Genomic DNA, 26,999 nt, shown 5'->3' on the forward strand with positions numbered 1-26,999 from the left:
TAAGTCTGCAGGGTATTTAATTTGGTTTATATTAAATGTATAGATTTGGGGAAAACTGGCATCTTAACAATACTGAGTCTTTTAATCTATGAACATAGTAGATTCCTCCATCCATTTAGTTCTTTCCTAATTTGTCTTTCTAATACTCTAAGTACAGGTTGTGCACATCTTTCATTAGATTTACACACAGATGCTTGATTTTTTTGATGTTAATATAGTGGTTTTTAGTTTTTCATTATAAAAAAATTTAAATAATTAAAATTTTTCATTTTCTATACACATCAAAAGACAGCATTAAGAAAATGAATAGGAAGCTACAGACTGGGAGAAAGCATTTGCAAAACAATATCTGACAGAGAACTAGCATCTGACAAAGGACAAAAATATAAAGAACTTCTATAACTGAATAATAAAAAGATAAGTCAATTAAAAATGGGAAGATTTCAACAACCTGCCACAAAGGAAGAATACTTGATATCATCAGACATCAGGAAAAATGAAAATCAAAACCACAAAGTGATACTACTACAGACCCACCAAAAAGGCTAAAATGGAAGACTGCCAACACCAAATGTTGACATTGTGGAGCAACTGGAACTCTTACTCATTGTTAATGGGAATGTGAAATGTGGATTCTTTATCAAACCAAATGAACCTACCCTATCACCCAGCAATTCTACTCCTAGGTACTTATCTGAGAGAAATGAAAACATATATTCATAAAAAGATTTGTACAAGAGAGTTCATGATAGATTTATTTATAATTGTAAAAAAATGGAAACATCTCAGGCATCCATCAATAGGAGAATGGATTAAAAAAAATGGAATATATTTATACAATGAAATAATTCTTAGTAATAAAAAGGAATGAGTTACTGTTACACACAACAGATGAATGTAAAAGCATTAAGATGTGTGAAAAAAGCCTTGTAAAAAGAGCACACTGTATGAATCCATTTATATGAAATTATAAAAGAGATGAGACTAACCTATAGTGGAAAAAAATCAGAACACTTGTTGCCTCTAAGGGAGTAATGGCAGGGATTGACTGAGAAGGCACATGTGATGTAAGTTCATGTGCTCATGTGTCAACTAGGCTGAGTTATGGTGTCCAGATATTTGGTCAAGCAAGCACTGGCCTGACTGTTCCTATGAAGGTATTTCATGGATTTAATTAATTAGTCAGTTGATTACATCTATGGGATTACATTTAAAATCACAAAGGAGATTGCCTTCAACAATGAGGAATTTTCTCATCCAATTAGTTGGAGGTCCTAAAGGGAGAATCAAGGCTTTCGGCAGTCAGAAAGACTTTCTATCTACTTCAGCCAGCCAGATCCCCTGGGGGAGTTCATCATCACCTTCAAGAGTTTCCAACTTGCGGCTTCTCCTGGGGAATTTGACGTTACCATCAAGTTCCCAATTTGCAGACTGCACTACAGAATTTGGACTTGCCAATCCTCAAGGTCACATGAGCCAATTCCTATAATAGAATGGCTCTGTTTCTCTGGAAAACCCTGTTTAACACAGTTGTTGGAGAGGGTCTATCACTGGAAAAATAAAAAACAAAAAAGACAAAATGATACTAAGATACAGTTGTCTACACAACATGCATGCTCTGGAGTCAGACATATGCAGTGGTTTGCTTGTAAAGGTTTGGTAACTGAATCTCCAAAAATGTATGCATGTGTATACATATGTAAGTTTATTATAAATGTTACTCATATAACATATATAACACTATTTACTGTAAAATCCTTAAAGCCAATTTATTCCCACAGAATGCTTTCATTCATTTTTGTGAAAATCATGTATCTCTAGTCAACCTACTGTTGATATTCAAGCATGATCTGACAAATGAAGTTGCATCCCAGTCTGTTCTCTTCCCAATAAATATTGTCATTAAATCTGGTATGTGACATACTGTTCAAATTTTCCTCACACTCAGATAAACTGTAGCCCTTAAACTGAGACCTCATTCTTGTCCTTCAGCTACAGCACTAATTGTGACTCCAAATAATGTAATTTTTAATAATGGCTGTGTTTAACAACCAGCTCACAGAATTCCTGAAAATTTAATAATCAGCACTCATCAGCCTTGTGAGCCAGCTCCAGCACAACAATGAATAGTTTCAAGTGGGTGACAAACTTCTCAGGAGCCAAATCAAACAGGAAAGCACCACCCGTTACATGATTCATAATGTTGGCTTCCTAATCAGGGATAATTTGAGTTACTACTTCAAAATGTTAATGCATGCCTATCCTATCCCACAGAAAGTGCTATTTAAGTGTTCGTAAAATAAAATAATATTGAATGCAAACAACAGAAACAGCTCCACTATTTTTCAAATAAAAATTCATTTGGTGGAAGGTTAGAAGCTCATCTCAGAGGATCCTTCAGCAAGAATTAACACTAAGCCAGATAACCATACAATCCCCCAATCGTGCTCCTAGGTATCTACCCAATGGGTTGAAAACTTACATCCACATAAAAACCTGCACACACGTTTAGAGCAGCTTTACTCATAACTGCTAAAAATTGAAAGCCACCAAGATATCCTTCAATAGGTAACTGGAGATACAAACCATGGTACATCTATACAATGGAGTATTATTCAGCAATAAAATGAAATAAGCTATCAGGCCACAAAAAGGCATGGAGGAACTTGAGTGCATATTGCTAGGTGAAAGAAGCCAACTATAAGACATTCCAGAAAAGGCAAAAATACAGTCAGTAACAAGATCAGTGGTTGCCAGGAGTTGGAGTGGGAGTGGGGAGAATGTAGAGAACAGGGAATTTTTAGGGCATTGAAACTATTCTATATGATACTGCAATGGTGGATGAATGGTATTACGCATTTGTAAAACCCAGTGAAGTAGATAACACAAAGCGTGAACCTTAATATAAACCATGGACTTTAGTTAATAATGTACCAATATTGGTACATCAATTGTTAATAGATGTACTACAAAAATGACTAATTGAAACAACCTCAATGTCTGTAAATAATACCTCAAAGAAAATAATCTACAGCAATTAAAAAGACTACATTTATTCTTCATAGCAAATTACAGAGTGAAAAAAGCTATAAAAACAGTATACAAAATATGATTCTCTTCATGTAAAATGATTATCCACCCACCCACATCCAATCACCCATCTATGAATGAAGAGAGAGGAGCCTGGAAAGAGACATTTACCAAAATGTTGAACAGTCCAGGTAGAAGATTTTCAGGAAATTTTTGCTTTTTTCCCTGCCTTTAAAAAACCTTCTACAATGAAAATGCATCATCTTTATAAGTAGAGAAAAAACAAATACATCTTGTGGGAAATGCATGCAAAAGCATGGTGAATTGCATCTGGTAGTAAGAATCAAATCTCTGAAGACTTGGCTGCAACATACAAACTTACTAAGGCGGCCTCTTCTCACTCTACACCCACCCACACTATTCCAACCATTTTACCCCCCAACATATAAGATCAGTGACTGCCCTTGTCATTGCCCATCAACTGGAGATCTACCTCAGGAGGTGGTGAGGTCACTCGGCTATTTCTCTCAGGATGTGTCTATGGCATTTGATCGGTCTCATGGGGTCTAAGCTCCCTTTGTTTGACATGGCACTGTAAGTACTTGATTGTGATGCATCTGAGACTCTCCTCCAGCTCACAGATGACTAGGAACAGATGGAGCCAGCAGTCACAGATCACATACCATGGAAAAGATGCAGAACATTGCCAGACACTCCAGAGAGCCCAGCTCACTCTTCAGGAAAAATACTGCTGCCTTTTGCTCATCATCCAGACCTAAACATATTCTCTGGTGTCCTAACATTTTTAGTTCTGTGATTATATGACCTCCCTTGAAGTGTGAAGCCCAAAGTCCATTGGGTTCAAATCTTACTCATTCTTCAAATTTCAGCCCCAGTTTACTTTGTAATTGGAGCCTCCCTCAACCTGCTCATAAAGAGTTGGTTGCTCCTTCTATATCTTACACCTATCATTCCACTCACCCTATATATTGATCTCCCTAACTAGATAGTGAGACTAGGACCAAATACTGATCTTTATATCATCACTACTTGGCACAAAACCTCAAATACAGAAAAAAGTAGGTACAATGAAGTTTTATAAAATGAATGGAGATACAGCCAATCTGGGAAATTATTTGGCAGCTTTTTTTTATGAAACTAAACATGCACCTACCATATTGCACTCCTAGATATTTATCCTTGACCAATGAAAATTTATATCTACAGAAAAACCTGCACATGAATATTCGTGGTAGCTTTATTTATAACAGTCCCAAACTAGAAGTAACCCAAGTGTCCTTTAATAGGTGAACAGTTAAATTATGGTATACCTGCATCACAGACTACTACTCAGCAATAAAAAGGAATGAATGAACGATACAAGCAACAACTTGGATGGATCTCAAGGACTGAGTGTTGAGTGAAAAAAAGCGAATCTCAGAAAATTATATTCTGTACTACTCCATTTATATTAAGTCCTTGAAATAACAAAATTACAGAGGTGAATAACAGTTTAGTGATTGTCAGGGGTCAGGGACAGGGAGAGAGGGCTGGATACTGCGAGAAAGGGATAACACGTGGAAACCTTTTGGTGATGGAATAATTCTGTATCTTGTGGTGATGGTTACACAAAACTACACACGATAAAACTGCACAGAATGAAACATGCCCACACAAGTAAGTACATGGAGAACTGGTGAAGTCTGAATAAGCTCTGTGGATAGTACCAATGTCCATTTGCTGGTTTTGATAGTGTGCTATAGCTATGCAAGATGCTACCAATGGGGGCAACTGGATAAAGGTGCATAGGGCTTCCCTGTACATATTTTGCAACTTCCTGTGAAACCATAATTATGTCAAAATAAAAAGTTAAAAAAACAAAACAAAATGAATGTAAGTGTCTATGAAAATAAAAGTAATTGCTTTCTCCAAGCCAGACTCAGCCTTTTGACTTATGTATGAAAAGAAAACAAGGTTGAAAGCATGATATATGACAATATCAAGATAAATGATCCCACTTAGAAACAAAGGAGAAGCCTATGTTGGGAGCAATCAAGAATCATTATTATGACTTTAACTTGTTGCCAAGTACCTTTAAGAACTGTTTATTAGTGACAAACAGGAATGGTTTGGTAATTGTTTATGATCATGGAAAGGAAAGCATGAACAGAAATAGATGTGTAAGAACTAATGGGCATAGCAACTTTACACATAAGGTGGCTAAGGAGTGTGGTTAAAAAAGGATGTTAAGTTGTGAGCTGGCAAGGATGATGCCAAGGCTTTGAATGGTCGAAGGAGTTTAAGGTACTATTTGGTAGAAAAGGAAAAGACACCAAAAGTTTCCCAGAAACAGAATGAGAGTATCAAGGCCGGGCCTCAGAAAGATTAATTTAGGAGTAGAATGAAGTATTGAGAGGGTTGAAAAGAGCCTGGAGTAGAGGCAGGAGGGAACAGATGCAAGAAATATTACAGATGGAATTAAAACTACCTAAGAACTGAATAGATACAAGAGGCAAGAGCAAAGGAGGGGAAAGTGGGTGTGCATATTTATAGGAAAAGTGTTAATGTGGTTACTCTCTGGATTTTGGATTACAGAAGATTTCTATTTCATACTTTTTTGTATCTGTATTGAGGAAGTTTTTAGAATTGTGACAATTCCCTTTAAAATCAAGAAAAAATCTATTTTCATTTAAAAATGTGAAGTAAATATTCTTACTGTAACACAGTTGATTGACTAATCGTCATTTTACAAAGAGAGAAAGAAAAGAATGAACATGAGCTGATGCCAAAGGATTCTGAGCCAAGGTGTGCTGCAGAATGATACAATCTCATGGACACAAAGCAGGGACACAGAATGAAGAGCCCTTTGGGACTCACAATACGGACCCAGTCTTGAATATATTTGGTTTGAGAAATCTTGCCAAGATGCCCAGGAGAAAGTGTGAAATCTACAAAGTACTCAAGACATTACAGTTGAGAACTGCAGTTACACAGATTTTGGAGGCACTGGTCTAAAGGTGATAATCAAATTCATGTAAGGGAGGGATGTAGAGAATGAATGTCCTCTGGTAGAAAAGCCAAATCTAGAGGAATATTTGGGTTTAGGGCATAAAAGAAGGAAAAGAAGTGGTTGCCCTCTGAGATGGGAGGGAAGGTGGAGAGACGGGTGAAGAAGCAGAGTCTTCCCCCTCCTCACCCCGCCCCTACTTACTGGCCTTCATTCAGGTCCTTCGTCCCGTTCAACTCTGTCTCAGCTTCTACTTCTCTTTCTCTTTCCCATCAGGGTTTCCCACATCAAGTCTTTCCATGTTACAAAAAATTATAATAAATCTTTCTTCAATCCCATCTGCCACGCCATATGCTACTCTTTGATCTCCTTTAAAAAACTTCTTAGAAGAGGCACATACACTCACTCTATTTGCTCACCTCCTATCCTACAATATGGTTTATATTCTCTTTTACTTGACAAAAAGAAAAAAAATCATTTTAGTGTTGCTAAATCCAGTAAACCTTCTGCAGCTCTTAACTTATTTGACCTTAGAGCAGCATTCCACCTTTCTGAAATGCTGCCATGACCCCACCTTTCCTGGCTCTCTCTTTTTCCTCTGGCTAACCTTTTCAGTCTTTATTTTACAAGGTTTCTCTTTCTGTGCTCATTTTTTAAACACTGAGGTTGCTCAGGTTCTGTCCGGAGTCATCTTCTCTTCTTACCCTGTACTTTCTCCCTGAGAAATCTCATACAAAGCCCTTCAGGTGCTGGTCTCCACCTACCTGGCCAACTTTACCTCTCACCATTTGTTCTCGTGTCAAATTCTATAGTTTCTTGGCCTTTGTCATGTTGTTCCTTTTGCATATAACCCCTTTCACTTAGCTTACCACACTGCACTGCAAACGCTTGTTTAATTATCAGTGGCTCCCACCATACTGTACGCTTTGTGAGAAAAAGGACCATATTGCGTTCTCCTTTTTCGGGGTTAGACTCCAAGATTCTAGAATAGTGCCTGGCACATGAGAAGTGCTTAATAAATATTTGTTGAATTGAAGTAAAATTAAGAAATATGAACAACTAGTATATATTTTTAAATATTTAAACACAGTTGTAATCAAAGAAACACATTTTTTTTTAAATGAAAGAGTATTTTTCTCCCAATCAAATTGGTAAAACCCCGAAGAATACCCAGTTTTGCCAAGAGTGTAAAGAAATGGGCAACATTATTCTGTTGTGTAAGTAATAAACATAACAATATTTTGAGATGGCAATTGGCAATATGTATGTAGCATAGAGCAGAGGCTCTGGGCTCAGAAAGAACAATCTTGGGAAGTTACTGAGCATCTCAAAATTTCAGTTTCCTCATCTCTAAAGCAAATCAATATGATATTTAGCTAAAATATTGTAGCATATATAATTATAGTAGTATTGTAGTATATATAATTTATTAAGTCACTCCACATTTACTGGGCACAGTATCTGGCTGTGTGTTAAGCACATGTTCTACTCACAAGTGATATTCAAGTAAAGAGAACTAAGTTGCTGTCTTTGTAAGGAAAGACAGACAGTAAATCTGAAAATACATGGCAATGTCAGCTAATGAAACAAAACACATGGGTTTTCGAGAAAAGGGAGGACCTTTTTAATGAGATGAAAGTAGAGCAGACCTGAAAAACAAAACACGGGTTCTGTGGCTATGTGGGAAAAGAGCATTCTGGGGAAAGGGGACAGTAAATGCAAAGGCTCAGAGAAAGGAGCATGCTTGGTACTTTCAAGAGCCCAGCAGAGGCCACAGTGGCTGAGGTGGAGAAATCAATAGAGAAGCAAGTAGGAGATGAGGTCCAAGGGACAGCCAGGGACTGGACCACGCAGGGCTCTGTTGGCCAAGGTGAGGTCACTGAAGGTCAAGGTAAGGACGCTGATGGAAAGCTATTGGAAGGTTCTGAGCAGATGAATGACATGATCACATTTTTATTTTAAGAGGCTTACTCTGGCTTTTTTTATGGGGAAAGAAGTTTGAAATGGGGCAAGTGTGAAAGCAGGAAGACATCTCAGAGACCACTGTCATAGCCGAATGAGAAATGATAGTGCCATGGGAGAGAAGATGCCTAAAGTGAAGGAGGTGAGAAGTGGTCAGATTACCATCTATTTTACAGGTATAGCTGTCAGAATTTGCTGATGAATTGGATGTTCCACTCTTAAGAATTTAACTCAAAGCTTTCATTGTGGCTATTCAAAAAGATTCACACACAAGGATACTCAAAATGGGCTGCTTATAATTGGACACATGTTGATTAGTTTAATAAACTTGGATATAGCCATAAGCTAGAAAAGATGTAGCCATTTAGAAATGATGATGTTGACTATATAATGTCATGGGAAAAGATGTTCACAGTATGTTAAATGAAAAGAACTGGCTACAAAACAAACTATTCAATATTAACACATTTTGTCCAAATAAAATGCACAGAAAAAAGACTGACGGCTATTACACTAACATGTGAACAAAATTTCTCTCTGGGTTATAGAATTACACATTTGTCAACTTTTCTTCCTTGTGCTTGTGGTGTTTTCCAAATTTTCCATAATGACCATTTTTACTTTTATGAGAATAAGAAATAATTTTAAAAATATAATACTCGGAAGAACAGTTTCAACAAATAAGATTACAGAAGAGTAATTATTTACACGCATTAATAGTTTTTCTTGTTACTCACCATCACCTTTCGCAAAGTATATCTTTTGGACCGGATGTCATCCATTAGCATCTCATAAGGGGTGAGCTGATATTCAATAGGCAAAGGATTGTACTGCCGCTCTTGGACCTTCTTAAGTTTTACACCATTCCGCAAATCCCTCATCACCTGTACCCAGAACCGAGCCTGAAAGAAACAAGGGCAGAGAGACATCAATGAATAAGTTTACAATATCCTTTAATTAGCTACACTCATACAGAACAAATGAAGAGTTTAGACTACGAAACACCGAGTAAACCAAACCAAAGAGATTTTAAAAATTAGGCTTTAGGATACCAAAAACTGGGTCAAAGACAACAGAGAATCCACAGGCTCTAAGAGCCCAGGGACTGGGTTTAAATCCATGGGGGTAGACTACCTCAATGGAGCCCGTTCTTCACCCCTCCCCATGTCCACCCCCTGCTACGAGGCGGCTCACTAAGGGGAGGAATGTATTCCCCACACCTCAGCTCTGGATGTGGTCATCTGGTTTGCTTGGCCACTGGAAAGTAGTGAATCTGACGTGACCGTATCTTTGGAAGTATGTCCTCGTGATCACCAAGAGGAGGACAAACCAGGATCAGCCTGCTCTTTCCAGGATGAGGACAAGAAGCTCAGAGAGGTATCTCAACTGACCCAGATTCATGAGCTACATAAGTACTCACTGTTGCACACCACTGTGGTTTTGTCCTGGTTAACTTACGCAGCATTACCGTGGCCAAAGTTAACTGATACAACCACCTACCAACTATTTGACTTCCAGCAAGCTGCTTAACCTTTCTCAGCTTCCTCATGAATAAACAAAAGTGGTACTTCATAACTTGTTGAAATGAACAGAGTTGATACATAGTGCTCTGTACACAGAAAATGCTCAAAAAATTATTTTATGTTGTTATGATAAGTAACAAATTATTTTATCTTGCACAAATTATTTTATCTTGGTTTTCTTATCTATGAATAGTAAGTTGCTTTGTGTACCTTTGAGAGTTCTAAGAACAAAATAAGAGATATATGAAAGTACCTAAAAGTACATGACATACTAAATATGTACATAACATTATTATACTTTAGCCCTTTTGTTCTCGTGCCTATACTCTAAGGTGTCACAGTTTCTACTTCAGTGAAAAGTAAATCTACATATTTAACTGAAATATTGTAGTTTATTAAAACTAACAAGCTCAAACAGCTACTTAAATCTATTTATTGTAAAACCAAGTCATGTGTTCCATTAGAATCTTCTACATAAAATAAGTCTGATTAATTTTTTCAAAAATCTTAATAATGATTTATTTTTTAAAAAATGTATGCTATTTCTTGTTCCAGAAAGGATTTGAGGTACCTAATATATATCCATCAGAACATCTTCTAAGATAAGTATTTTTAAAAGATGCTTAGATTCTGTCATTAGTGATGTTCTAATTTCCCTAAAATATTCCCAACTTCTCTACTTCTACTCATTCTTCTAAGACCCAGCTCAACCTTTTAAAAATACTGTCTCTTCTCTAGACATCCTCAGGCTTTAAAAAATTTTGACTATGAATCTTTCAGTTGAATCAGGGGATGATTACTCACATTACAAGCTTTCACTATGATTCATAAAAGGATTCAGGCATACTTTTTAATACAGCCAATTCTCCATATACGTTGTTTGGTGAAAATTTTACATACTACTTTTTGGAAATTAAAGTCAGAGTTACATAAAATAGCAGACGCCTGCCATCATATATATTCCCAGAGACTTTATCCTTCACTTCTTATTCCACTAGGGAGATTCTGAGATGTTCATATTCTACCATTAAGGTATTTTAATTCTTCTTCATTCTATTTTTCCTCCTTTCCTCATTTAATTCTAGCCTTTCTAGGAAATTCACTTTAATGGTTCTATGAAGAAGGAGCTAGGGATCTAGGCAGCTGGGGATCTAACTCTCTTTGGAGTTAGCAGTGCATCTCTTGGCAGTGATCATAAATGAGGATGCCACCAGGCAAGAAATTAAATTATCAGTTCAAGTTTACACTAATTGTTTACTGCAGTTATTTATATGGCTACACTGTTTAGGTAAACAAAGAAAAAATTTGTTAACCAAGATGAAATACACCTAAGAGCAACTCTACCAGAGTAGTCTCCTATATAAAGGGAAATCAATAATCAATATTATTCTAAAATGACAAATGGCATCTTTTAAGACAATATGGTCATCTTGTTTTTTAACTTTACTCTTTAATATTCCAGGTTAATGTCTTTCCAAATATCTCACTAAAGATCTCTATCAACAAATTAAGAACATTGCAAACAGGAAATGACCCAAATAACAGGTGAATGGACAAATGAATTGCAGTGCATCCATACAATGGAAAGCTGCTCAGCAATAAAAAGAAATGAACTACTGATACAGGCAGCTACATGAAAATAATCATGTAGAATGAAAGCAGCCAAACAGAAAAGGGTACATACTCTCTGACTACATTTAAATAAAACTCTAGAAATTGCAAACTGTAGTGACAGAGAGCAGGTAAGTCGTTGCCTGGGGGCTGGGGATGAAGGCAGAGGAGGGATTGCCAAGGGGTACAAGAAGACTTGGCGGGGGGTGGGGGTGGAGGTGATGGGCAGGCTCGTGATTTTGCTCGTGGTGACAGTTTCACGGGAATGTATGTGCATGAGTATATGCGTGTGTATGCCAAAGCTTACCAAACTGTACACTTTAAATACACGTGCCATTTAGTATATGCCAACTACACCTCTCTAATGAGATTCGAAAGAAGAGTATGGCAAACGCTTCATGCCAAATATGGTCCAAAGTGACCTGTTCATATCCACCTAAATCTGCATGTATTCTTGAATCCCTTCATTACATAATGTCATCATTTATCCCAGTATCCTACACCCGAAAAGTCGGAATCTTAAAGCTTGCCTTCCCACTGATACGTACACCCACCGCAGCCTAACTCCTCTTTCTGTCGCGCCTAACCAACTCTATGTTACCTACGAGGATAGAAGCTGCATCCAACATTGCCATATACGTATGTATAGATACATGTACATCTGCATTCCTCTGGTGTCACGAGGATCCGGTACCATGCCTGCCAAGCAGGAGACACTCAGTGCATCAACTGCATAATAAAGCACAATACCTGCCTTGTAAGTCTGTGCTCTGCTGTAAACTGAGTTTCATGAGGTCGAGACCTGTAGCCCCCGGACCCTAACGCAATGACTGTTCATTGGTTAATGAATGTACTGCACGACTGTTTTCCTGCTTATCCTGAAAACAGAGCTTAAACTCTGACTTACACACAAGAATATGCCATGGTATTACTATAACTAGAAATGCTCGTCTCTTAAAACACTGGAACTCCCAAATGCATTGGGTGGTTCTAATAAAATCAGAAATTTTTTTTTTTCAGAATAGATAGCTCTCCAAGTGTAAGACTAAGCATTCAAATTCACAGAACACTGGTTTCTCCTATGGTCTTTAATAACCAGCATTTAAAAATTATTTCTTAAAAACTAAATAGAACTGAAAGCATCAAATTATTTTACCCAGTCAGCATTTTTCAGCTCCTCCAGGTCTGTGCTAGATTCATCACTCTTTTCCATTTCTTGAATCTTCTTAAGATTCTACCAGTTAAAATAAAAGGAAAGCAGTTAGGCATAAATGTTTCATTAAGTTACCCTCATAAATTAAAATTTTTAACAGATATTTTCAGAAAAAATATGCACATAAGTGATACTGAAGGAAAGTTAGAGAATCTGCTCCTCTATAAATGTTAAAGTCAATAATAAATTCAAATAGAGTCCCACAGAAGGATGGATCAGATTGCTCACTTCAATTCCCTTTTAAGCTTTTCAGATTATCAATTCCCAGTTTCTAAGCCACATTGACATTTCCCTCTCCCTCACCCACCCCCTGTATCCAATCCAGCAAGTCTCATATCTCATAGCGTCCCCCATATTTATAGTATATATATTTATATTTATATTTTATGTAAGCCCTCTTCTTTATATTTCCACTGCAAATCCCTTACAACAAACATCAGTTAATCTTGCCTGAACTTCTGAAGCAGCCTTTGTCCTGGCTACTTTCTTCTCCTCTCTTCACCCCCATGCCTGGTCTCTGCCTTTTCCCAACCTCCCTCTTTTGTTGTCTCCTTTTACTGTGCCTTGGATCAACAGAAGCTCCAGTTCCTCAGGGAAGCAGTCTCTTCCCCCTGACTAAGCCAAATCCTCCTATAATAGAATTTTGCAGCACCATATACGCCCTTCCTCTATAGCTCTTTTCAACACTGCAATTTTACATTTACATGTGTATCTGTCTACCTGCCCTCTTGACTTCATAAAGCAGAATTCTATCATCAGAAGTTAACATAAACACTGGCACTTAGTTGATGCCCAGTATGTGTTTGTCATAACTTAATGAATAAATTTCAATAGATAAAATATCTTTGAAAATGTATCAATTCAACATTTGGAATTTTATGAAAATCTTGGTCAGTAAAATGTACACTGACATATTAATTATACATTTGTATTACACCACTACTACTCACAATAATTCAATCTAATAAATTCTACTTTTTGCTGAGCTATTAGCATTTAGACTGAGCTAGGATGCACTAGATGAGCTTGTTTTATATGAGAATAACAAATACTTGACATGAAACATTTCTAATCTATTTATTTTTAGCTTCTCAACATCTCAGAATAACCATCTGCAAAATGAGGAAAACACCACCTGGTTTTTTATACCTAATAATCTACAAGAGTATTAACACAGAAAGAATAAAATTACTCTGCACACTTGATGAAAAACAGTACAAATGATGTATTATTTCTTTTCTCCTTAGGACAGAAATCAGGAAAAAAAGTATTTGATTATTTCAGAATATATTTTCATAATTATTCTTAAAAGAAAAGTGAGGTTTCCTGCATGAGATGATGAAATAAGACACCTGTCACTCCTCAGTTTTATGACCTTGTCTAAGTCAAACCTCTTTGAGCACCTATCACATAATGTTGCTGTAAATATTAAATGAAATAAAATGTTAAAAAAATTATTGGCACACTACGTAACAGAGAGAAGGTTCTCAGGATAATTATCTTTACCTCCTAAATATAGTAAATAACTCATTTTATCATAGTATATATTGAATCTTAAAGTATTACCAATTAAATAAAGCAAAGCCCTGCATTTACGCCCCTGGGGAAAAGAAACTCCAAAAACACGCATATCTGGATGGTCCTCTGTGTTCCTCCAGATCCATTCCTTGACTCATCCAGAACCTTCTCTTTTTCCAATGTTTCTGGCTGCTGCTCTTGACTATAATAGGATGCCGGGACACCAATGATGGCAGCTAACCTGTACTGCGCACTTCTGTGCCAAAGGCTCAGCCTTTATACGACCATCATTTAACCCTGGCTACAACCCACAAGAGAAGGGAAACAGGCTCAGAAAGGTTATATTGCGTGCTTAGGGTCTGGAAGCAGGTAAGCAGTGGAGGAAGGCTGCCTCCCAGGTGGAAGTGGTACTGCTATCTCAAGTAAGACGGGGGTGGAGTGGGGTAGGGGTTCCTCAAAGGACCCAAGATGACAAGAAGAGTATAGTTCTATTCGGAATGGACGTGTCCTGACTCTGTACCCCTAAGATGTCCTTGGTGATGATCATTGAAATGCTCTTAATAAAATATATTACTTTAACATATTAAAATATTTATGAGTGAGGGCCATTTAATCTACAAAGGGGCACTTATATGTTAGCTGGCATCAGACCTACAGAAACGAATTAAAGTTATCTTCTGAGCATTTGGCATACCTACTCCCAGAGTAAATTTTTATTTATGTGTTTTTTTAAGATGCCAGGAACTGAAAATATTGGCATCCTAAGAATGATTATGTCAGAAAAGGGAGAGTTAATTGCCTTATGGGTGCTCCCAATTAGAACTTTCTCACCATATTTCAAGCACAGATTGGTATCTGTTAACTACATTCGCACAAGCAAGAAAAAAATTCATTTAGAAGCTAGAAAATGAAGCTTATCTCTAAAACTAGAAAAATTTGTAATTTAACTTTCAAATAACTCATTTAGTTTTGCTGCTTACTAGAAAACCTGAGGTTTCTAGTCACATACTTGATCAAGTTTGTTCAATTGTAGAATTTGCAGATTCTAAACTATCTTGCTTGATTTGTTGCTGAGTCAGGATTTTTATTTCATGAAGAGGCTAGAAAGAGGCATCATTTGATAATTCATTAAGAATAAAATGTTTTTACAAGGGAATAAAAGTGATCACAATCAAATCCTCACAGATTTTCATTGGTTTATAAGAAGTAATACCTACTGAGTGCTTAATGTGACCAAGCTGCATGCAGTATTGTTTGTCTGCACTATTTTATGTAATATTAACAAAATTCAAAATGTAGTTATTATCTGCATTTTACAGATGAGAAAATTAAACTGTTTATTAGAGCAGTTAAACAACTTCCCCAAAGTCACACTTCTAGGAAGTATCTGAGCTCCTGTTCAGAAAAATAAAGAAATGTGAAATTCTTGGGCAATTCATTGAAAATACCTTCAATATTATAAAGAGTTTTTCTTAATAGCAGGGAGTTCAGGATTTTATCACAGCACAAATAAAAATAGGAATGTGTAAAGGGGATGTGTCAGACAATAGTGAAAATTAAGGTTGGATGGAAAAGGGGCCATATTGTGCAAAAGAGTTTGGATGATATTTTGTTACTGCTTCCCATACATTTCCACCAAAGTATTCCTAAGACACAGAAATAAAATTTATATTTTAATAACAGCATTTCAATCATCATCATTTTTCTCCCAACTATTAACCATTTAAAACTCTCTGTCATTTAATAATATTCACCTGTGCCATGGTACACGTTTTCAGTTAAAAACTTAAATGTATAAAAAGAACATTTTTCAATAATTATTTTTGTGAATAAACCGTTTTTACTCAGTGAAAATATGCTAATGTACTTTCAAAAAAATTATTAAATGCATTTCACAAATGACCAATACTGTCTGTAGTAAATAAAACACGTTTAGCAGCCACACAGATTAAGAGCCATAATGTCCTTTCTAATTCAGATATTTTTACCATAGAACAGCAGGAAAAAAGATTTTATCACCATATTGACTAACCCAAAACTAACGTTTTGGCAATTAAGGTACAAAATTAAAAAGTAAGGAATTACAGCAGTTCTTCTGGTAACTGGAAGTTTCCCATGCATATTAAAAAGTTAATAGATGGTTACTAAGGAATATGATTTACATTTTCATAAAGCTTTATGACACTTTCTTAAAGATTTGCATGTTCCCCCTCCCCGAGGGGTGGAATGGAGGGGCTGTGGATATCAACTATAACAGATGAGAAAAAATCACGAGCATTTTTCCTCATGAAAAAATGTAAAATGTTAGGATACTAACATGCTTAATTTTAATTTATATAGTTCACTACAGAAATTAACATAACATAGACAATGTCATCAAAACGAAGGAGGTTCCTTTCTAGGCTCCAGGAAAGGAATATGAGTCCTCCATTCTTCCAGTGTACATAGATGCATGTGCACATTTGCACCACCTAGGGCTTCACGGCACTGCCCCAGATTGCTAGACTGACAGTATTTCCCCTTCCACAGATGCCTCTCAGTTTTTACCATCATCACCATTTTACTCCTGTAGAAATGCAGTGACATTCATGACGAAAAACAATCATCAAGATATCATAGACAATATTTACAAATCATACCACAAAGGGCCCTTTTGCTCATATATAAATGCAAGTCAGTAAGAATTAAGTCCAACCCATTAGAAAAATGGGCAAAAGATACAAACAGGCAGTTGACAAACATAAACGGTTCTTAAGCATATGAAAAGGTGCTCAACTTTATTCATAACAACGAAAATGCAAATGAAGACTTTCGAGATAGCAATTCCAACTTAACCACTTTGAAAACCCACTGTGAATCTGGAGAAACAGGCCCCTCCCAAACACTGTGAAGGAATATCAGTGAATAACCCTCTATTAAGGACAATTTCACAATACTTTATGAAAATTATAAAAGCACGTTTCCCTTGGCCCAGCAACTCTATTTCTAGGAATCTGTCCCACAGATATGATCACACCTGTGAAAAACAGGCACCAAAGTGTCCTCTGCAGCATGGTTTATAACAGCAAATGATTGGAAGTGACTTAAATATTTGTCAAAAGATGGCTGATTAAATCAGTTTCAGCATACACAACAAAATATTATGAAGTCATAAAAGAAGAGGAAACTACTGACAAGAAATAATCTCTAAGATATGCTAAATGAAAAAAGGAAGTTTCAGAACAGTATAAAAAGCAAGAAATATTTATGTTTATTAGTTATGCATAAAATATTTCTGTGAGGATAAAGAATAATCTTTATTGCTTGTGGTGGGCGTACTTTATGGCCAGGAGACAGAAGTAGAAGTTTACAATTTACTGTAATACTTTTTTACCTCCTGGATTTTGAACCATGTGGTTTTTTTTTTTGTTAAAAAATTAACTGAATTTAAAAAGTTACAAGATCTGAAAGCTAGAAGTGTTCTTACATTATCTTTCAGATAAAATGTTTTTCTGAAACATGGTAACAGGGAAAGCAGTGATAACAGCAAGAATACCTAGGGCAGAGAGGGTCATTTAATCATAATGGATGAGCTAAATGCTTGCCACATTTAACAACAATCACAATAAAAATAATAAATCAAATAGAAAAAAGATAAGCATTGAAAAGGACCCTGGAAAGTTATAAAAGATGGATAAACTAGCTAAAATGAACAAATGGCAATCTTACAGACAGACATCTGGTGGTACAGTCTTGCTTTCAAAAAGTGATATGCTCACCACTTGGAAGGATATAAATTCATTTTAGATCTAGGGAGAAACTTCCACTCAACTGAAAATTCACAGCTTTATTATTGGAGGTGTTGGGAGCAGGAATAGGGAAGGATAGGCAGGGAACATGAGGAGGCTAATTAAATACACTTCAGTATGTGACTGAGATGGATGTCTTGGGGCTTTATTTTTGTGTGTCTGTTCAAACAGAAGATAGTCTGAAGTTATGTCACAAATGTGTCTTAGGATGATTTAAAGTGTTAATTGACAAGGCACTATGACAGACCTGGATCTGGCTAATAGCTGGTAAGAGATGGGGTGATGGAAATATTTCCATTTGATTTTTTTTTTCAAACAATTTGCAGATTATAACAGGTGCTTTTATTAAAAAGAGACACAAAAAATTTTCACAATAGCTTAGTCCAACTGCAAAACCACTGCTTTCTTTCCTAGCAACAGAAGATACTTTATGTATACATATATAACAATCCATTCTAAGAAATGGAGTATTATACATGTATACATAAATTATCTTATTTAAGACAACCTGGTATCAAAGATTTCATCATGAAATTATGATTTCTTGTAAGGAATTATTTGAAATTAATATATGCCAATAACTTCAGCATCTCCGTAGTTGCTGTGATTACACAGTGTAATACGTACTCATTTAATCTTTTGAAAATTCATAATGAGCCCTGCTTATTTCTAATTCATCTTCTTCCCCCCATAATTTCTGTATCTGGTTAAGTATTAACAGCTAAATATAAATTGGCTCTAATCTGGATATCCAGAAAACATTCTCCCCTAAGAGGATTTTATTAAATTTACAGTAGGATTTAACCACTCAAGAGAATTTGACTGATAAGGTTTAAAGTAAAGTCACATGTAAGTGATAGTCATTAAAACAATTAGAAAATCAAGTCTTGACATAATGCTACTTTTCAACAGCTTTACTTGTGTTTGTATAGGGAAAAAAAAAGTCTGCTTTCTTAGGACAACTTCAGATATATTCTGGGAAATGAAAATCCCCAAAATTCAACTTACTTCTTCAGTAAAACAGATTGGAAAGCAAATATGAATAATTCCTAACATTAAGTTTTTCATAGTAAAATTGTTATAACCTTAATTTATACTTTTCTAATATTTTTGCTCTTAAATCCAAAATGGTTACTACCTTAAAAACTACACATCCTTGTTAACGTAACTTTTTAAAATTCAACCTGAACTATGCAGAATTATACATTAAAGTAATAGCAAAGCCTAATACTAACATTATAAAAATCAAGATAAAAATTGTTTATTGTGATACTATATTAGGTAGAAACAGGAATTGAAATATACCAGGACCAGAAGTTAATAGAGAGAAAATGGAAAAAGTCACCTTTGTGTTATAGATTTTTTTAATCAACAGCTAATTCAACACTGTTGTCAATTCATTTTTTTATAATTATAGCCAAGAATTCATATCAAGCATTTATTTATGGGAGGTGGGGGTGGGGAATAAATAATAATTTTATTTGAATTAGTAATTTGAATAAAACCTTGTATGTATTTTTAACAAAGATACTTAATAAATCTTGTCAAATTGATCAAAATTTCATCAGTTTTATAAATTAGGTTTACTCAAAATGGGTGAATGGTCATTTGAAAAGAGTGCAAAGTAAGCTGAACTCAGATAAGAATAAGCATTTTCTACTAAATAACTATAGCTTTTAATAAAATTAATAAGAAATGGGTACATAGTCAAATAATGGAGATACATGCATTTTAAAGAGGAAATTTAGAATCAAAAGTTGGATATAATATATTTAATAGATGAAATCCACTATGAAATCCATTATGAAATCATCACAGAATTTAGGGGTCATGAGAAACCATTTAAGGCTATAAAGCTTATTTCAGATGAAGCAGCTGTTGTTATTTAAAATAATTCCCACAGTCTGGACACCAGACAAAAGAAGGGCTCCTGCGTCCTCTAGAACCCCCTTTCCAGCTAACCATTTAACTGAGATACACCCTCAGTTATAGTGAAATACAGTAGTGGCCAATTCTAGGATGTTGGTGGAGTACTTTGCTGTCTGTGTCTTTTGTAAATACTTGTTTGTTAATGTTCTGCTGATTCTCCAGGGGCTAAAATCACCTGATGGTAGACAGAGGTGTTTGGAGGGACTGATAACTACCATGAAAGAAAGCGGAATACAAGGTTAAAGGAAGAAAAGGAAAGGAAGGGACAGAAGAGGCATCATGAAATTCATGTGATTAAGAATCATGGGTCAAAATTTGATAAACCTACATTCAAATGGTAGCTTTTTATCTTCCTTGCTTTGGAATCTTAAACAAACAGGAAATCAGAGTGGATAAAGAAGAGAAAACAAAGAGAAATGAAGCAACAGCTGACTTTCTCCCCTTGCTGGTCATCCAGATGATATGACTAGCTTCCGACATGCCCCACTCGACGTCTGGTTGCCTGGTACTAGTCCCACATGCACTGTTCAAGTTGACACTTAATGCTGAGAGCTGGAACTTGCTTCTTCATCATACTAGCTTCATCAGGGTCAGAGTCCCCTAATGTTCACAGATTTATCAAGATTTCTTTTAAAGCAAAGCTATTTTTTTAAATAAAGAAGTTCCATTTCCAGAAGACTGAATAAAGACTACCTGTACTTTATAATTGAACTATTCTCCATCTATTCATAAGTAGCAGTGGAAAGAAGCCTCCACCAGATTTTATCTAAACTGTTTTACTAAGATGCAAGTTCATTTTCTCTGTCACAATGTCCTACACATTAGGAGGGTTACAGAGTGAGAGCTCCTTAGAAGCAACAAGTCATAGTGGTCTTCGTATGCCCAGCACCTCACCTACTCCCAGGAACAGGACATATATTCAATATGCAATACGGCAATGCAGGGCCAGAATACTTCAGGAAGACACACACACACACATTTATTTGATGCCTGAAGAAAGCCATGTAGAACATGAGCAGTCACAACTATAAAATCCATCCTCCACCACCAGATGCTTGGCTTCCCTGGAGAGCACCCTCCCTGCAGTCCACCCAGCCTCAATGTGTACCTCATGTTGCTTGACAAGTCTACCTCTTCTTTCCTAAACAGTTTTTTTCCCACCCACCTTCCACCTTGCTCGTCTCATCTCCTGGCTTTCACATGTGCTACTTCCTCTGCCTGACACAACTCTGCCCACCATTTTGCTTGGTCCTTGGGTCCCTGCTTCTCTGAAGGGAAGCTGTGCTTGGCCCCCAGGTGTGGGTTATGCTCTGATGTGCTCCCACAGGGCTCTGCACCTACTTGTCCTGGCACTTACCACCCTGCACTGGGACAGCCTGCTTTTAGATGGTCATTCCTAGTGGACTCTGTGAGGAGAGAGGCCATGTTTATCTTGTGTACTACCATATCCCCAAGGAAAATGGGAATAATGATAGCACTTACCACAAGGCTTATTGTGAAGATAAATGAATTAAAGTACATAAAATGCTCAGAACGATATCTAGCACAGAATAACAGAGAACAAATGCTAGCTTTTATTAATAGTGGTTAACACCTGATATATAGGAGACACGTTAAATAGCTTGTACAACTAAAGGAATTCTACCAATTGATCCTACTCGCCGCCAACTGACCCTCAGCAGAGAGCTCTCGGTTGACTCGACTCGACATCGCTGTCACTGAAGAGGCTGAGGTAGGAGCCACCGTCGGCCACCACTGCAGCCGCCACTCCCTTCCCTCCCCCCAGGCATCCACCGCCTCAAACTCCTGGGAACTCGAACCTTCATTCATTAATGAATCATTTGTGGGCTTTACAAAGTCCCATGTAACACACACACACACACACACACACACACACACACACATACACACACATACACAATCAATCAGCCTTTGATCTCAACTTCCTGCCCCTCAGGTTCAGCCACCAGGGTCAAGGTGAGAGAACAGCTGTGTGCCCCGTGGCACCACGATGTGTGGCTCAGCCATGCATGGCTCTGGGAGCCCCCGTCTCCTCAGCCATAGGGAACTTAAAGAGAACCCTGTTCTGCTCTACTATGCTTGAATAGAAATATGTTAAAAGCTTAGGAGAACCCAACTATAGGATCAAAACTTGAGGGCGATTAGGTTTTCATAAAACACCTCCATGGTGGTGGGGGTGTATCTAAAAAGACTTTAAGGATGCTGCCTCAGGCCCCTGACGCTATGACACATGCTGGCAATATACGCATGGTCCTCGCCTTTAGTGCAGTCTAGTGAGGAGACGCATAAACAGCAATTTCAACAGCCAGTGGTAAGTTACAGCAGCCAAGTAGAGTGATCAATTAATGGAGACGGAGAACAAAGAAATTACCTTCAATCAAAGAAGGTGTTTCAGAGTAGCAGACCCATGAGTTAGGCCTCAAGGCTAAGTAGGCACTTCCTAAGTTAGAGAAGGGGGGAAAGGACCCCGAAGGAGATGCGGAGCCTGGAGCGATGAGGGGCTAGAGGAAGGCTAGGCAGAACAAGTCGTGCGCTGGGGACCCGCGAATTGAAAGCTGGAGTGGTGCGAGCCTGGCAGGAGTGTGAAAGGCCTCCGTGCTTAAACTTTCCATCTACAGATACAGAGGAGTGAGCAAGGTCTTAGCAGAGTGGAGCAACACTGGAGGGTGGACTGCAGTGAAAAGGAAAAAAACTTAGGAGGCTTGGCCACAGGCCGGGTATGAGAGGAGGAACCGCCGGGAAAGGAAAGATGGAGGCAGGGAGAACTTAAAGGAGACTCCGCTTTCAGGAGACAACCCTAGGAGACTCAAGAGAGAGCGTGAGAGTCACATTGGCAACAGATGAGCCACGTTCAACACGGACCAAACATGTACAGAGTCTCCCGGACGTGGCAGGCACTGGACAGAGTCGTGAATGAGAGAGACATGGTCTCTGTCCTCATGGAGCATGCCTTCCAGCAGCAGATGCTAGTGAGTGAGAGAGACCCACGGTGAGAGCTGCCACAGATGAAACAGCCAGGGCGGGCTGTGTGGGAGCAGAGGGTGCTGTGGAGAGCCCTGAGGAGATGACCCTGCAGCAAGGCAGGAAGGGTGCGAATAGTGAAGACAGAATTTTATAAGAGGAGCTTAAGATGTCAGCAAGAAATTCCTTAAGCACCACAGGTGCAACCACGCTTGAGAGAAGATAAAAGATATGGTAATCAGAGAATCCGCGCAACGGCAATCTACACCTTTAGAGGCTGCCTCTGAAGACATCCCAGACGGCTTAACCACGTTAGACTCTTAGCCCTCAAGGTCACAAGGCCTGGAGTACTCTTAGTTCTGATGTGATTGTTTATGTGCATGATGAAAGAAGTGCATTTTCAGTACTTTCAGTACATAATCTCCTAGAAAACAGAAAGTGTGACTTTAAACACCTATTCTATATGTCTTATAAAGTTCTTGCTGCAATAAAACGAACATGTTTCATAATGCTCAATTATTTTCACTGTTCATCCATGATGAATAGTATTGAAATAGGAATTTCTTCTTTACAGGGATCCTGTAGCACTAACTTTTAAGAATAGAGAATTTTATTTTTAGTCTATATTAGCTTCAATGTAACAGTGATGTCAATACGGAGTGCTACAGCTAGCTTAACAATTTAAACAAATTAAATCTGTTTTTAAAAGGCCTATAAATCTTGAAATTTGATTAACATATTTACAACACTGAATTATTTCCCTGTGAAATCATCTCAAATTTAAAATAGAATATAAACTAATAAAATACAGCAATTTTTCCTAAGCACACATTTAAAATGTTTATCTGAGTACATTTTGCCTATACAATAAGACTGGTACAAAGATAAAGAAAAGCTTACTTTATGAATAGAACAAAGATTTAGCCACATGAACTGAATTTTCTACCTAGAATTTTATGACTAGAAGGAAACTTAGCATGTCTCATTCCCTCCTTCCCTCACTGCTTTTTAAAAGGTGAGTAAACAAAGGCTACATGATGTGTGACTTAGGAGGGCACATGAATAAGGAGTGGTAGAATATGATTCATCAGTAAAAGATGCCAATATAAATATCTTAATTATAAAATCACTAGATGAGTTATTTGCTCTAACAAAGGATTCTTCTTTCAAAATAAATATTCCCTTTAAACAGTGTACATCTTTAATACATCAAGTATTTTCAATTATAGTAAGTACAGTTATATCTGTAGTGTAATCCAACACATGTACTTGAGAATTTGGGGTGGGGGGCACACTGCACTCTCTCAACAAGGAGGCAATGATGGTTAAAGCAAGCTAGGACCATTCAGAAATAAAATAACTTTCCAGTTTTAAAATTATTTTGTTTTTTCAATCTTTGACATTTCTGACACTCCTGTCTCCCCCACCCTTCCCTTACTTCATACCTAAACTTACCAAGTTACCCCCTCCCCAATAAGAGGGGGACACACACACACAAACAAACATGCGGTCTCAGGAATCCTATTCTCCCCCAACTGCAACTTCTCTTTGCTTCCAAGCCTGCTCAGAAGCCTCCATCAAAGTGCATATCCACATTTTCCTTCAGGAACTCTCTTCAACTCTTTCCAATACTTTTGTATTGTATTAAAATATTCTTTTTAGGAAAACTGCACTAACAGAAGACCTCTGCTGGACTGAAGAGCTGATGAGGACGGGGCCACTGATATTGGAAGTGCTGAGAACCTACCTCTGTGTGAACCCAGTCAAATCAACGTCTGAGCCTCAGCTGGGACGCTAATTCACAGTACTGTGGTGAGGGTCAAGTGAAGTAAACACGAGAAGCAACTTTACGAACTGTATGAATATAATCAGGCAAGTAGCAGGGATTAAGTGTTCAGGAACTGGTAGTTTCATTTATCAACAATAAAATTAGGGACTGATTATCAAAAAGTTACCTAGACAGCAATGGATTAAAGGACACCACCGTTAATAAAGTTTGCTTTCTTCCAATAGAAGAATTTTACATTTGGAATTGTCAAGCAAATTCCCCACAGAACGCATTCACTGGACACACCTGTTAGTAGGTTCGGGGCTACAGTGGTGTCTCTTCTTTCACACAACCTGATGCACTATGTGGATGGCTTAGATTATCCCTTCATCTATGCTTACGTGCAAGAATATCAAATTGCTTACGAGACACAGTAGTGGGTACTTACTTTCAAGGATATCAAATTGCTTTTGAGATACAGTAGCAGCAGGCCTATCCAAATCTTCTCTAGCATTCAGAGAATAACCTTAAAGGATCTCAGTCATTGTTTAAGAAGGAAATCATCGCTTCATGGAAAAGAGATCAGAATGAAAAATAATCTTTTTTAAATAAATATATGATGAACTACAAGGAATTGTGCTTTAATATCGATGTTTCAGTGAATGTAATTATTCCTTTATAGAACTATTTATTTGAAAATAGATTATGGATTATTTCAATAAACTGCCCATTTAGCATATAAAAAATTTAATATAATAAAGGTACTTTTGTATTACCAAATCAGTAATGCTATCAGCAACTGGGTTCAAATGTTCTGATGCTATAATTTCATGACAATTTTACAAATAAACACATGCAAATATAAGGTGGTCTGAAACATCACTGATAATACAACATACTTATTTTGCTAAATCATAGGATATTATTTTGAATTCTACTTGATACAAACTAACTCATAGGTATATAAGAAAGATGATCTGATTTTTTTAAAGCAGTTTTATTGACATATATTCACATACCACGCTTATTATGATTAGAACATTTCAGTCAGATCATATAATATTTGCCGTTTTGTGTCTGGCTTACTTCAATCAACATCATGTCCTCAAGGTTCACCCATGTTTCTCCATGCATCATGACTTCATTCCTTCTTACAGCTGAATAATAGTCCATCATATTTGTTTATTCATTCATCAGTCTTTCTATTCATCAGTTGATGGACACTTGGGTTTTTTCCACCTTTTGACAATTGTGAATAATGCTGCTATGACCATTGGTGTGCAAATGTGTGTGTGTGCCCCTGCTTTCAGTTCTTCTGGGTATTAGCAGGACTGCAGGATTGTAGGGGAACTCTATACTTAGTTTCCTGAGGATCCACCAAACTGTCTTCCACCGCAGCTGCACCATTTTACATTCCCACCAGCAGTGAATGAGTGTTCCTCTTTCTCCACATCCTCTCCAACACTTGTACTTTTCTGTTTTTTTTTTAATAGTAGCCATTCTAGTGGGTATAAAATGACATCTCATTGTGGTTTTGATTTGCGTTTCCCTAATGACAGTGATATTGAGCATAGTTTCATTTGCTTTTTAGCCATTTGTAGTTCCTCTTTGGAAAAAAATTGTCTATTCACATCTTTCGCCCACTTTTTAATTGGATTGTCTTTTTATTGTTGAGTTGTTGGATTTCTTTATATATTCTGGATATTAAACCCTTATCAGATATGCAGTTTCAAAACATTTTCTCCCACTGAGTCGGCTGCCTTTTCACTTTCTTGACAAAATTCTTTGAAGCACAAAAGATTTTAATTTTGAGGAGGTCTCATTTATCTATTTTTTCTTTCATTGCTTATGCTTTGGGTATAGTCTAAGAAACAAGTGCCTGACACAAGATCTTTAAGATGCTTTCCTACATTTTCTTCTATTGAGAGCTATGGTTCTGGCTCTTATATTTTGGTCTTTGATCCATTTTGAGTTAATTTTTTTATAAGGTGTGAGGGGTCCTCTTTCATTCTTTTGATTATGGATATCCAGTTCTACCAGCACCATTTGTTGAAGAGACTGTTCTGTCCCAGTTGAGTGGACTTGGCAGCCTTGTCTAAATTCAATTGACCATAGATGTGAGGGTCTATTTCTGAACTTTCAATTCAATTCCATTGGTCAATGTATCTATCTTTTGACCAGTGCCATGCTGTTTTAACCACTGTAGTTTTGTAATATGCTTTAAAGTCAGTAAGTGTGAGTCCTCCAACTTCATTCTTCTTTGCAAGATTGTATGGCTATTGGGAGCTCCTAATCCTTCCAAATAAATTTGATAATTGGCATTTCCATTTCTGCAAAGTGGGTTGTTAGACTTTTTTAATAGAATTTTATTGAGATTTATCCACATACCATACAATCCAACCAAAGTACACAATCAGTGGCTCATAGTATCATTACTTAGTTGAGCATTCATCACCACAATCAATTTTAGAACATTTTCATTACTCCAAAACAAAAAACAAAAGATCCCATACCCCTTTATCCCCACCTATCACCCCTAGCATTGGTGTGGTACATTTGTTACTGTTGATGAAAGAATATTAAAATATTACAGTTAACTACAGTCCATAGTTTGCAATGGGTGCATTTTCTCCCATATACCCCTCTATTATTAACTCCTTGTAGGAGT

General features: G+C 37.0%; 1 protein-coding gene and 1 pseudogene across 3 annotated transcripts in view; one reads left to right on the top strand and one right to left on the bottom strand.

The window, feature by feature from the left end:
* SPIRE1 (spire type actin nucleation factor 1) overlaps positions 1-26,999 on the bottom strand; it is a 286,381-nt gene that overhangs the window by 74,176 nt on the left and 185,206 nt on the right. For all 3 annotated transcript variants that reach the window (XM_037805905.1, XM_037805906.1, XM_037805907.1), the window contains 2 exons: positions 12,290-12,367; positions 8,737-8,901 (listed from right to left, as the gene is read on the bottom strand). In XM_037805905.1, the coding sequence (XP_037661833.1) occupies positions 8,737-8,901; positions 12,290-12,367 (243 nt within the window). The remainder of the gene's footprint in view (positions 1-8,736; positions 8,902-12,289; positions 12,368-26,999) is intronic.
* LOC119511865 overlaps positions 22,470-26,999 on the top strand; it is a 28,937-nt pseudogene continuing 24,407 nt past the window's right edge.

The sequence above is a fragment of the Choloepus didactylus genome, chromosome 16 (assembly GCF_015220235.1).
Source record: "Choloepus didactylus isolate mChoDid1 chromosome 16, mChoDid1.pri, whole genome shotgun sequence".
Taxonomy (NCBI): Eukaryota; Metazoa; Chordata; class Mammalia; order Pilosa; family Megalonychidae; genus Choloepus; species Choloepus didactylus.